This window comes from Anneissia japonica, unplaced genomic scaffold (genome assembly GCF_011630105.1).
Source record: "Anneissia japonica isolate Jap-2015-1 unplaced genomic scaffold, ASM1163010v1 scaffold9356_len49336_cov123, whole genome shotgun sequence".
Lineage (NCBI taxonomy): Eukaryota > Metazoa > Echinodermata > Crinoidea > Comatulida > Comatulidae > Anneissia > Anneissia japonica.
In genome coordinates, this window is record NW_022721536.1 from 13,259 (window position 1) to 27,381 (window position 14,123).

At 35.6% G+C, this 14,123-nt stretch overlaps 1 protein-coding gene across 1 annotated transcript; it reads left to right on the forward strand.

The window, feature by feature from the left end:
* The first annotated feature begins 3,123 nt into the window (after nt 1-3,123).
* Nucleotides 3,124-8,895, forward strand: LOC117111583 (toll-like receptor 13). The gene is made up of 2 exons (XM_033254533.1): nt 3,124-4,595; nt 8,349-8,895. The coding sequence occupies exons 1-2, from the start codon at nt 3,124-3,126 to the stop codon at nt 8,893-8,895; spliced, it is 2,019 nt and encodes a 672-aa protein (XP_033110424.1).
* Nucleotides 8,896-14,123: the final 5,228 nt, after the last annotated feature.

Consider the following 14,123-nt stretch of genomic DNA (forward strand, 5'->3'; position numbering starts at 1 on the left):
CAAAGAGTTTATTTTGTCTATATATTTTTGTCTTTGGTTTAGGTAGGTGGCATTTCTGACAAAAGAGTTGCAATTCACCAGACCACCAGGCACTGCTATCACTTTATAATTGGCAAACGGTGCGAAGAGATCTGGATCCGCGCCTGCCTCTAGGCGCCCGGAAATTGCACTCTCATACTTTACAACAATACAATACAACAATTATTTTTCTTAATACAGTTTATGCGGGTGCGACCGCAACCTCTGTACCACCTCTGCATCCGTCCCAGCACCTCCCCTCACGGGATTAATATAATATATGTCATACAGTCGCTGTCAGAGACACATTATACTGTTATTAACAAAGCCATTTAGGATCAGGGTGGTATATAGAGCGAGGACCCTACTGGGCTCATGGGTAGGGGCATCAAAGAAGCCAATAAGCGTAGGCGTTACTCTATGCTGAGCATGGATAGCTGTTATATAGCTGGGTACTTCATTCAGGCTAAAAAAAAAAACTCTGTCTTTTGGCCTTTTTACATCCTGATTGATGCGTCGGGGATATAGCGTTGTGTTCGTTGTCAATCAATACAAAATTCAAAATTAGTAAGTGGTAAAATAATCGAGCTCTCCTTTCGCCCTCTCCTGGATCTGTCACTGAACTTATGGGTACACTTCTTTTTTCCCCTCTTTTTTCTTCCCTTTAACTCTTCTCAATTTTTTTTATATTTTTCGGCGTGACTGAAGTGGGTGGGGGGAGGGCCCTGTGCCCCCCACCTGCTGGATCCGTGCCTGAACCTACCATGTAGGTTGGCAAATCCGACAAACTATGCTTAGCCCAACTAGCCTTCAATACAATTAAATAAAATTAAACAGACTGTTTTTGGTTCAATGTCGTAATAATGTATGTACGAAAGTGCGTTCTACGCAATATTGTTGGAATAATAATAATAATACAATGCTTATGTCTTTGATTTTTTTTCTCTATATAATGGGCTGAAGAATGAGATAAAATTACCTGATCGTTTTTCAACTTAAAGGTAATTAAAACTCCTCAGACGTCGGGAAAGCTCTAGGAATCCAAATCTTCCCGTGGGAGGTCCCCAGGACCCCGTTTCATTTTGGGGGTTTTTGAGACATTTTGAGCCACCCTCTTTCATATCCTGGATCCGTCCCTGACAAACATTATTGAACGATGGGAAAATAGCTTAGGTATAATTATATAACGTTATAATTTATTAAAGAAATTGCTGCCTAAAAAAACCCCTATTGGATAATTAATTGGGGAATGCCAATCGCCAAACGCCAATTGAAAACCCAGTCTGATAGCTTAACTGTTCGAGTTTGTAAGACATCGGGCAGTGCTCCTTGCTTTACTCCAAAAAATGAGTGCTGAGGAGGGAAATTTATACAAAAAAAATCTATAATCTATGTAAAAGTGTAGCCTGAGCCTGCATTTAAATTGCAGTGCCTTATGGCCACATAAATATTTGGTACCAATAACATGACAGGTAATCCTGCCCAATGTAATAATTCAGCATGCGTCAGCATTAAAATATTTCCATGATAATTTAGCCTTGGAAACCCTTCATATTTAATGATATTTGGCTGCCTTGGAGGGCAGATGGTTCCTCTCATGACTATAATAATGGGTGTGACGAAGCCCATTATTAGTCAGTCCGGAAGCATTTATATAAACAACACATCGACAATAGCGTAGCGTTTCTATGCAGCGTAATGTTCAGAATACTGTAGTAAAAACTTATGAATTACAACCCAAGTCCCACTTGGCTGGAGTTAAACTTACTTGGGCGTCCAAGTGTCAACTGACCATTATATCACAGATGCATACTAAACGGAGTCTCACGTTATTATCATACAAACTCTAACCACATCCCTTCCACTCCCTCACTTAAGTTCTTCTCATTATCTTCTTATTTACAAACTGGTCCAAGCCACTCCCCTACCTGTCACTAAAATTGACATGCAAATATAAATAAGAATAACAATTTCCAAAAACAGAGCCTATCACTAAAATCTGAATCAATAACAATGAAAATTCATGGAATAAATCTGACAAATTCATGGGTTAAATTTCATGCTACGTCACAATGGGGATACAATAGTTTTTTGTAAAACAAAAATGGTAGTCTGGTAGACAGATTGAAAAACAATTCAATTTTTACTGGTTTACAGACGTATTTTTTTTTTACTGTAAATATATAAGTAGTCAATTCCAATGCTTCTTAGCTGAAAATAAACAGTATACGATGTGTTTAAAATGATTAACCTATTCATAAATTTTCTTCATAATTACTTTCTGAAACATTTAGGTATAGGTTGTTTCTTCGTGAGATAAGGGTACGTTTGTTTTGTTTTATTTTCTGTTCATTTTTTTGCAACATAATAAAATGCAATTCACTACAAAGCTCAGTGTATTTTATATTTGTTAGGGCTATTCTTTTGATGATTTGATGCGATATTTTTCTGGTTTTTCCCCTGATTAATCTTCTAGTAAATTGTTGTTCGTATAAATTATTAACATGACAAGAAAATATCTTTAAGCTTTATTTGAGAGCTTAACATAACACACAACAAGCACTTTTTGTGTACACTACTATTATCCGTCCCGTAACTTCAGAATAACGAGTATATAACAACGACAAACAACTGATTAACTGAATTCATACTATAGCAACCATAACCTGTGCAACACAACATACACCGATTCGTCAGCCTCAACAATGTGACAAAAAAATGTGATTTGCCCATATATGGGTACGATGACGACATATCCCATACTGTATTATCAAATTGTATGAAAAAAAGTTGAACGTGTTCAAATTTTATATTCTACCACATTAATGTAAAGCTTTTTTAATGAAATTTGATAGTGTAGACAAAGCTTTAAACTCAAAGCATTTATACACAGGTACTTATATTCATCATTTATTCACATTCTAATGAAGACTATTCATGCATAACGATTGGTATACCAGCGCCATCACACTACGCTTGCCGTTTAATTCAATAAGGAAATGCCTACAGAAGTGAAGTTATTTTGGCAAATGACAACACCAATTGAAAATAGACGGAGACATATCAACAACACTGAAATTGATCTAGAGTATATTAATTCTTAATATGGAGCTGGTAAGATTCATTGTTGTTCTGTACATGTTCATCAATACTTATGCACATCCAATGTGGTACCAGCATAATCTATTTTTGGTAAATACAACATCATCGCCAGAGATTCTTCGATGCCCACCGAAATGTTCATGCTCCTATTGCCTTGTATACTACAACGGAACAGATGTTAGATGCCGGCATCTGGTGGACTGCTCACGACGCAAGTTGACACAAATTCCTGATTCCAATCAGCTACCAACTGATGCTGAGATTTATTATCTGCAAAACAACAGTATCATTGAATTACCTCATAATTCTTTTCGGACAACCCCAAATCTAACAATTCTTGATCTCTCTTACAATCTTCTGAAATCTGAGAGTATCGACAGAGATGCTTTCAAAGGTTTAGATAAGCTACAGCAATTAAAATTGGATGGAAATCAATTTACAGTTCTTAAAGGTAGATGGTGCCAGTTCTTGTCATCTGTGGAAATCCTCAGCTTCCAAAAATGTTTGATAGAACGTGTTTCTAGAGATGTACTTGATGGATGTAAAAATTTGCAACAAACTGATTTTTTTGATAACTACCTCGACGAAATACCTGATTTTCACAAGAATTGCAAACTTAAAAATATTAACTTGAAGCAAAATATGATTAGCGATTTCTCGGTCAAGAATTTACCAACAACTATAGAGAGCATTGATCTATCAATGAATCGGTTCCACAATCTGATACACGTATCATTACAAAACTTTGCACAACATCTGAAATACCTCAATTTAGCCAATAATAATTTTCTATATTCGACTTTTTCAATAGAACATCTATTTAATGGACCTAATGTAGTGGAGGTGTTAATATTAGACAACAACAATCTTTATGCCATTTATAAAATGTGGCTTATGGACTTCGTGATGTTAACATATTTTTCAATTTCAAATTCATCGATCAGCATAATCCATGAACAGAGTTTTGTCAATTGCATTAACCTGAGATCCATTGACTTATCTGGTAATAAGCTCACAAGTTTGCCTTCAAAACTATTCAATGGACTTGACAGCTTAAATTCTGTCTATCTACAAAGGAACTTAATCATAAGACTTCCAGAACATGCTTTTCATGGATCCTGGTTATTAGAAAACCTAATCATGGCTGAAAACAACTTATCTGCAATCAATGAGAACGTAGGCTTGCAGAAAGTAAAGAATCTGAAGCAGCTAAACATCCAATCAAATCCTTTGTTATGTAATTGTGATTTGGTTTGGTTTCGGCACTGGGTGAATAATACAAGTGTTACCATATCGAATTTAGATGCACTTAAATGCAGAGCAAGCTCTAACATCACCATCCATCTATTGAAGTTTGATGCAGACTCACTACATTGCATGTCTCCTATTATCAGTATTGCCATTCCATCCTGTATAGTCCTACTCATTACAATTACTAGTGCAGTAATCTGGTACATTTTCCGTTGGGATTTCAGGTAGATAAGATTTTCATTCTGTATAGTGGTTATTGCAGGTAGATATGATTTCCATTCTGTATGTAGTAAATTACAGTGGTGCAAAAAATGAAGGGAGGTGGTGGAGTGTAGAAAGTGGTGGATTTTTTCTGTTCACATGGTCAGTTAATCTTGACAAACTTCCGCATTATATTGCATCGTGTATTTTGGCAAATGTACATGTATTACTTGTAATACATTAGTGGTTTTAGGAGGCAAAGACTAAAAAAACCCACTAATTTTCAGACTTCTTACTATAACCTTATGCAAAAATATAGTAATTGTACATGTTAACATTTTTATTATTATTGTTATTCATTGTTTAAATACAAATTAGGCAATATATACACAGACACTACAAGATATTAAAAAATTTGGTTATTAACCTTCCACCCTGTAGTCGATCATCTTCATAAATACTTCCTGAAATATTTAGCTTTCTGTTGTATCTAGATAACGGTAGATATGGGTAACATGGTTTTGTTTTTTCTTTCTCTAAAACTTTTTGTATTTTGCCATTTATTTTCCATTTCTTGCTTTTATATATTACTTGTCTTGTGACTTCCTTGAGTGTTGCCCTCTCATGGATTAGGAGGCAAGCATCTTAATCACCTGTCTACAACTCGAATATTATTGATTGATTATGATTGATTAATGGATTTTTTTCATCGTTTCTGTTAATGATAATATCTAAACCTTATTTGAGGAAGTAACAACACTTAAAAAAAATTATTGAACGGTAGTAAAGTAGCTTATATATAATTATATAGCGTTTTAATTTAATAAAGAAATTGCTGTAAACAAATTCTATTGGATATTGGATAAACAGTCCATTGGGTAATGCCAAACGCCAAACTCCAATTAAAAATCTAGAGAGAAACATCAACAGTACTGAAATTGATCTAGACACTGATCTTTCATTGGGATTTAAGGTAAATGTGGTTTTCCTTTTGTATGTTGTGTTGCAACAAGTATTCTACACATCCCAAATCTCAGGCATAATATGCGAGCCTCAAGCATGAGCATTCCACTTTTCACGCCTACATTGTATTATCTAAAATTGTTTATAAAAGATAGCGATTATATCTTAAAATTAATCAAATGAAGTGACTACTACTACTACAATTAAAAAAAAATAACATAGAAGCTCTCTACTTGCGATTATTACATTGAAGGGGTTATACGCAGGCCATATGTAAATTTTAACCATTTTTTTGCATCAGACATCTACCTTCTAAGGGCCTTTCACAATTATCAACATTTTCACGAGTGTACAAACAGTACGCTAGAGTGATGAGGTAGACACTTTTGTACACTTTTATATATGACAAAAATCCTAATTCAAAATAACCTGCAATTTAAAATAATAGATTTTTATGACACTTTTTTGTTGTTGTGACCTTCCTTTTTATTTCTATTTTAAATTAAATTAAATAAAACACTGGACATGAAATAATTTAAAGACTAGTTTTATTGACAATACACTAGCTTTTGTGTGCACAGTGCACTTCTTCATGTGAATTTTAATGTAGTTATGCTTTTGTAACCATTTTATTGTTCTTATCTCATTTTGTAATTTATTGCCTTGCATCTCTGTGATCCAGATTTGACCTGCACCTGTATTTATATCTTTTATTTTAGTAATTTTTATGGTTAGTGAATAAAGTGATTTTATATACAACCAGGAATATAAGACATTTTTATCCAAAAATCACAGTACTTTGATTCACTACACACACACACACACACACACACACCCACACACACACACACACACACACACACACACACCCACACACACAAACAATAGAGAATGGTTTTCAAAATCAACATATTTTTATAATGTCCACTTTCGGAGGGGTGGGAGACTGAAAAGACACTTGTACACTTGCGGAAATGTTGATAATTGTGAATGACCTCTAAGTTGGAACCTCTGTCGTTGTAATTCCAAAGGGTACCAGGCTGCAAGGTGGTCGAGAGTGCCATCTGAAAAAGGTTGAGGAATTTGTCTTTGTAGATTCTGAATGTTCAGACAAATTCTTATGTTATGTAATATGGCTTAAATGTTTGTATTACTTTTATCAGATAAATATCTTAAATGTATATCATTTCTATATTTTCTTAGTTATGTATGTGAGTCAGCACGACTAAATCATTCCGAATAATTCACCTCCTACCAGGTACCCATTTATACTTCTGGATAAAGAGAGGCAAAACATTAGATTAAAGTGTTTTGCCCAAGGACAAACACAAAAATATTATTGATTGAATTAAAATCAAAGAAAAAAAACCTGATTCAGACGACAGAAAATGTACTAAATATTAACAGGGATATCTCTTCCGATATTTGCCTACTGATTTTCGTCACTTTCACATACACACCTTGCTAAAAATCCGTATGATATGCAGACTGTGAAGAATCGCAGTAAAAGATAAGATGCACCTCATTCCCATGGATTTGCCAATTTTCTTGAATCTCAAAATGGCGGACAATTTAGGTTTTCGAAACACGTTACATTACATTCAATTAGACACCAGATTTGCCCTTTTTCGTAAATAAGTTATGAGCCGATATCTGAATTTTGTCGGCCATTTTGAAAATGGCCGTCAACAATTTTGTTCCGCCCAACAAATGGCTGAATTCTTCAATCAATGCGGATATCCCACTGACATCATTAGTAGATCATTGGAGAAAATGCATCTGTTACCCATGAAGAAGCATTAAATCCAAAAGTATTTGACACCACGCAATGCACGCCTCTGGTTTTGACGTACCATCCTACCTCTAAGAAGATTGTAAAGGACAATTATTATTACATTTTAGAATCAGACCCAGCCACCAAAGGCATTTTTAACGAGCCTCCTATGCTTTCTTATAAGCCTGATCGTAGCTTGAAGGACCAGATAGTTAAGTCTAAATTTAAAGCAATACATCCAGCAGATAATGTAGGCATGACTAGGTGTAATAGAAGTAGATGTAAGACGTGTATGCATGTTGTATGTTCATTTTTCTATTCGAGAGAAATTTACATGTACCTCTAGTAATTTTATATATGCTATTATGTGTGTTAAATGTAATAAGGTTATATAGGAGAAACGAAAAGGAGTCTTGGTGATAGATTCGTAGAACATTAATTTGCGCTCTCAACCTTAACGCATCTGGTCATGATTAATGATAATCATGATATTAATAATGATATATTAGTTACCGGTATCAAACAATGTAATTCATCTGAATTTAATCGTAGACGTTTGGAAGAGCGTATTATTTTTCAACTAGGTACTTTGAAACCTGATGCACTTAACGTCTCATTTAAATCTTTTAGAGATTAATTCGTTGATTTATTTATCATGTTATGATGGATATTGTGACCATGATACTATGACATATTTTTGCCTTTGATTTGTCTTTTCTTTTGTTAGGCTTTTTTAGTATCCATGCCATTGCACGCCCTTTGGGCGAGGCAGGGTCTTGTCTTACTCTGTTCAGTGTTTTGCTATTTCGCCTGTACCACCGTTTAGGCTTTATCGATAACACCGCTTTTGTATTTGTTCATATAACGTTGTTCATCCCACTATCCTATCAATACCTGATGATGACCTATGGTCGAAAGTACTAGTACAATAAATATTTTATTTTGAGACAGATACAGAAGTTTTTTTTACTTCTAATTTTACATACAAATCTGTTTATGCAGCAACTTTAAATTTAATTTCTTCTTCCATTTCTTCCAGGTATCTTTATCAGCGGCATCTTCTTCGTAAACAATACCAGAGGCTTGCAGATGAGGGGCTACCTCCCCTTGATGGAGTCAACATCCGCTTTGATGTTTACGTATCGTACAGCCATGAGGATTTAGATTGGGTGATACATGTGCTACAACCAAAGCTAGAAGGAGCCCTTCATAACTTCCAACTTTGTCTTGACTATAGAGACTTTATTGCTGGTGATACCATCTTCGATAACATCATTGATTCTGTCAAGAGCAGTTATAAAACATTGCTAATTGTCACCAAGTCGTTCATCGCCAGTGAATGGTGTTTCTTCGAGGTGGAGATGGCAAGAACTAAAATGTTTGATGCCAATGAAGACAGCATTCTGAACGTTCTGCTGGAGGATGTTGATGTGGCCCACATGCCCAACTTTCTACGTATGTTGATGCAAACAAAAACGTATCTCAAATGGCCAGAGGAAGAAGAAGACAGAGCTAAGTTTTGGACAACGCTTGCAGAGGTCTTAAAAACACCAAATGCGCATAAAGATTGGTTGATTAATAACTAAATTTACAAATCAAAGATACACTAATATGCTAGTAACATTATGTCTTCAGTAATTCCAAATATTTGAACTTGTGTATAGACCAGTGCAATTATGATTGGGATATAAAGCTCTCTCCACACTGTCTAATTTTCTTTGAAAAAAACCTATCGTATGACCATATATAGTCATGGTGTGCTTATGTAGGTCATGTAATGTCATCATGACCATATTAAGGCATGACACATCATCATTTTGTCAAATCAAATTTGATAGTCTGGACAGGGATTTAATGATATTGCAAAAGACCAATCAACTCAGGGCCAGGAATACGTGCTTGTATCAAAAACTCACGTGTTGTCCTACAAACGCACGTGTTTGGGTATGTTTTCACAATGGCGTAATTGTTGTGGAACCGTAGCGAAAATATCAAAAGGGGCGGGGCTTAGTTGAAAGGACCATTGAAATAATATGTGCGGACAATTGGCGAATCTCAAAATAGGACATTCCCACCTGTCCATCTTTTTCTTTTAGTATCCACTTTGCTATGCTAAAGCCCCACCACTCTGATTCCCTTGTCTATTAAGGGTAGTCGCGTTATTCTGCTATAGAACAATATAAGAAATGACAAGGGGAAATATCCATCTGTGGAAAATCTTACCCCACCCCTCGAAGATGCCCTTTTCACCCCCTGAAAGTGCCTAAAAATCTCAAATTTCGCATTTCTTGTTAAAGTAGGCCAATTTCCTCTAAAATTGCACATTTTAGGGAGTTTTGATCAATTTTCTGACATTTGTTTGGGTTTTGCGCGTTTTTTAGGGTTAGCCTTCTAAGTTATTTAAACACATAATAGTCCCAAACACAAGAAAGAAAATTTAAGATAGATCGTTTTACATATATGAAGTGCCTCAATGTGTAATGATTGTGAAAGAACATGTTTGTAATAAATAAAGCCATAATTAAAATGCTCATACAGTATTCAGTTTTCAAAAAAACGTGTTTGGCCATATATAATATAGGCCTAAGACCTAAGCTCAAAAATTACTAACCAAGAACATTATTACCTTCTCCCCCTCCCCCCCCCGACCCAAGACCCCTGTTACGCGCCTGTCTATTTCGACTTCTTGGACCCGCCACAGTTGGAGTATCATTTCCGGACTACATAGAAGTGTAATTTTTATCCATCGGGTCAAAAGTGAACCTATAACAAGGATAACCCTCATGATAAATAATTCATTGAGGTCGTGGAAGCAATCTCGACTTCGACATTGTTCGGAAATCTGTGGCGCGTTCAAGTGGGAGGGGGAGGCTAAATTGTTCAATTTTTTTAATGGAGATATAAGGAAAATTATATTCAAATTTTATGTCTGAGAGTGAAATTTCCGGCCCTAATAACAAATTTTCTTACCTCAGCTCCAACCATGGTGGGGCTTAGGTGGTACAGATTCTCCATCTGCTGGAGTACCCAGTGGCGGATTCAAGGGGACCCAGCCGGCATGCCCGCCCGCATTATTTTTTCCCATACAGTTCCGGCAGAAATTATAGAGGGCACTATTTAAGGTCATTTAGGTGAACTGATAACATGAATAATGCATGTTGCTTGACACTTCTTTGGAGTCGCGAAAGTCGTGTGGTGTTCGCTGCTTGTGGAATATGAAAGCTACGGCGCGGCGCGGCGCGGCGTTGTTAGGGCATGGAGTTAGTTTAGAAACTAAACCAATTCCTCCTTGGAAAGTATAGCAATAATTAACTGCTATAGCCTATATACTACACTGATTCTAAAGGATAAACGTTTAGAAATGCTCGGAAACGCAGGTACAATTCTATGTATTGTTGACATTTCGTTCATATTCAATATTGCATTATATAGCAAGCAGGTATATTATAAACACTAATTTTACGATATTGTATACACATGATGACGTACTGTTAGGCTGTGTCTACTCAATTAAATATTGAGTAGCTTTATATTTAAAACGATCAAAATCAGATGGAAGTAAAAATATCTTTCATTGATTTACAGAGGGTTCTACAAAAATCCTTAAATGTTACCAACCAATGAATCATGCAAAAGAATACAGAAACGCTCACTGTCTGTTAATAGGCAGGAATTTTTTTCTCATAAAAAAAACCCTTTTAATTGTAAAATAGTAAGTTAACCGTGTCCGAAGTACTAGTAATTTGTTTCCGAGCATTTCTAAACTTCCCCCAGAGTACTGTAATAGGAAGCATACAATTGTTACAACTTGAACACACACGTCATACTGTATAAGTCTAACTGTAGGCCTAGGCCTACTAAAATACGGTGCCAGATTCAATATTATTCCGGGTTTTTTTTTGTTTTTTTTTATACTTTTAAAGAATGTGTCTAATCTAGTACTACAATTTTTACATTGTCTTGACTACCAAGGCTTATTTTGGCCTATTGACTCCATAGCGTTCATCCACGCATAAAACTCCATACACCACTGACTGTTTCGCGAGGGGGAGTCTGTATGCATATTCATGCATATCAGGTCTTCCAACTGACCTAAAATAGCACCCTCTATAATTTCTGCCGGAACTGTATGGGAAAAAAATAATGCAGCCGGGTCAGGCCCTATTCAGATTAAAATTATTTGTCATAATTTTTCTATCTATGGCGCACTACAATTCACATGGTATTACAAATATCATAAATGTAACTATACGTATAGCCTAATGATATATGCGTAGAACATAAAAATATAAATTACAAATCATCACATTAACTAACAAACTCATTACTATCTCTTCGTCTATAAGCAACAAGTGAAACTTTTATACCAGTCTGTCCTCATCTGGTCACAGTTAACCCTGCAGGCACAGCAGTTATACTGCTATACAGGCTACAAAGATGGTTTTCAGTAAAATCTCGGCCAGATATAAAGTAAACATAACATACCTTCAGATAAAACCTTTAGTCTATATAATCGTTCCAAAATCAAACACGACAACACACTGTCACCAACATTATTAGTAATTTTGTTGATGATTAACCAAGAAAAGTTAGCAATTAAGATACCTGCTGGCGGAGTTAATCAATTAAACCATGGAAAACCCATATTTTAAAATTTAAAACTACTAAAAATCATTAAAAAATTTTAAAAAGTATTTATAATAGTCGGATTGTAATTGTGATAGAAAGTATCAAATTAATTCATTATTGGCTTAATTCTGGTGTACGGCAATTCATAAAATTTAATGCTAACATTAGAAAGCTCTTTTTACGCTGCGCAGTAAAAGTACAGCGTACCCCCCAGCCCCACGATGTGACTTTTCTTTTCTTTTGGAATTGGCAAGGAGTTTGAAGACAATCAGGTTTACCAAAGTTTACTACAACAGCGACAACAACATGAATATTAACAATTTCAAATTTCAACTAAAGAATTTTGTATGGGAATTTATGATGGTATTAGCGTAAATTTCCTAATTGGTGAAATATTAGTTATGCAAAAAATGATCAGCATATTCAGACACCTATCAAAAGAATTGCTTTATTAGGTGCCCGAATGATTAGCCGAATGCCAGTTGGCCGGAAGACGTTTGGCCGATGGACAATTAGCCAAACGAACATTTTGCCGAAAGGACTTTTCACCGATAGGACGTTTGGCCGAATAGACATTTCGCCTAAAGAATGTTTGGCCGAATGAACACTTCGCCAAACGCCATTTCGCCTATAAAGCACTTTGGTCGAAAGGACGTACGTTTGTTTAATGTTCTGATCTGACGCGATCAAACGTGCACCTTAGACCATGCTTTTAGACAGATCAGCGACAATGTTTATATGCTCGCTTGCTCAGTAATATTATAATTGCAAATTTTTATGTTTTCCGGAAAAATTGAGTTTGCATTAGAATTAGCATCTGTTTGCTGCCCGGTAATTTTGCCCTAACACATTATGCTACAGATAGATGTGCTATTGTGTACTCCTATGGTTAGGTTTAGGGTTGATGTGATCACGTTTATTTTGTTATCCCTGCAATAAAAACATTGACCATTGGTATCACATCAACATTTGGCCTATAGTTGCAATTGACGTGTAACATTTTTGATTTAGTTCTAGGACTAAAATGTTGCAAAAAAAGAAATTAAAGTATTACATTAAACAATCAGCCCTTACACGTTAACACATGTCGTTCAACATACTTACAAGATAAAATTCAATTAAATTTACATTCCGAGATATTTTGTGTACCGGTAGCATTAGATTTAATGAGATACCATAATCAACATTACATTACTTTCATATTTGTGAATAGTTTTAGTTCAGCTGAAAAAAAAAGCTTTTCGGCGAAACATACTTTTTTTTTTCTGCCAAACGTCATTTCGGCCAATCGTCCTTTCAGCCAAACGTCCTGTCGGCTAAAAGTCCGTTCGAACAAAAGTCTTTGGTAAAATGGTGTTCGGCGAAATGTCTATTCGGCCAAACATCCTATCGGCGAAAAAAACCCTGAAGACAAAATGTTTGTTCAGCAAATTATCCATTGGCCAAATGTCTTTGGCCAACTGGCATTCGGCTAATCATCCGGTCACATCTTTGTTACCATCTTGCCGGAAACAGTATGCTCCGTCGATCGTCCTATTACCACATTGCATTCTGCAAAATTTGAAACCAACCAGACTTACCAAACTTTATTTATTGTGGTAACAAACAATTTACTACCAACGACGATGACAGCGACGACGAAAACGGCGACAACAGCGACAACGACAATAACAAAAATCATTCATCATCCTCGGAGAGGATTTTGTCGAATTTTGACGATTTATTGACCCTGCCATTTTTCGGTTGTTTTGTACCTTTCGCACCTACGGTTCATAAGAGTGTGTTCTGGGGAACCTACGGACATACAAATGTTCGAATCATCAGAAAAAATACTAGGAGAAAATAACCCAATTTTGTCATAAACACAAAGGGTATATAGCTCACTATTTTTTTGTCGAAATTGGACGGTTTTCGACTGCCATTTTTCGGATGTTTTGTATTCTGTGGTACCCACGGACCACAAATAGATTACCATGCTTGAAAATGTCACCTAAAACCTAGTTTTAAGCTAAACGTTATGTTATTTAGACAGTGTGTAATTAATTCATTATAGGCTTTCTTTAATTTTGGCATTTATTTAAAAAAGAAAAAATAAACGGCACTTGGATACTTAAAATATATGAAAAATCATCCACCTCAGGCCACAACGGTTGAGGCTGAGGTAAGACAATAACTACCATATACC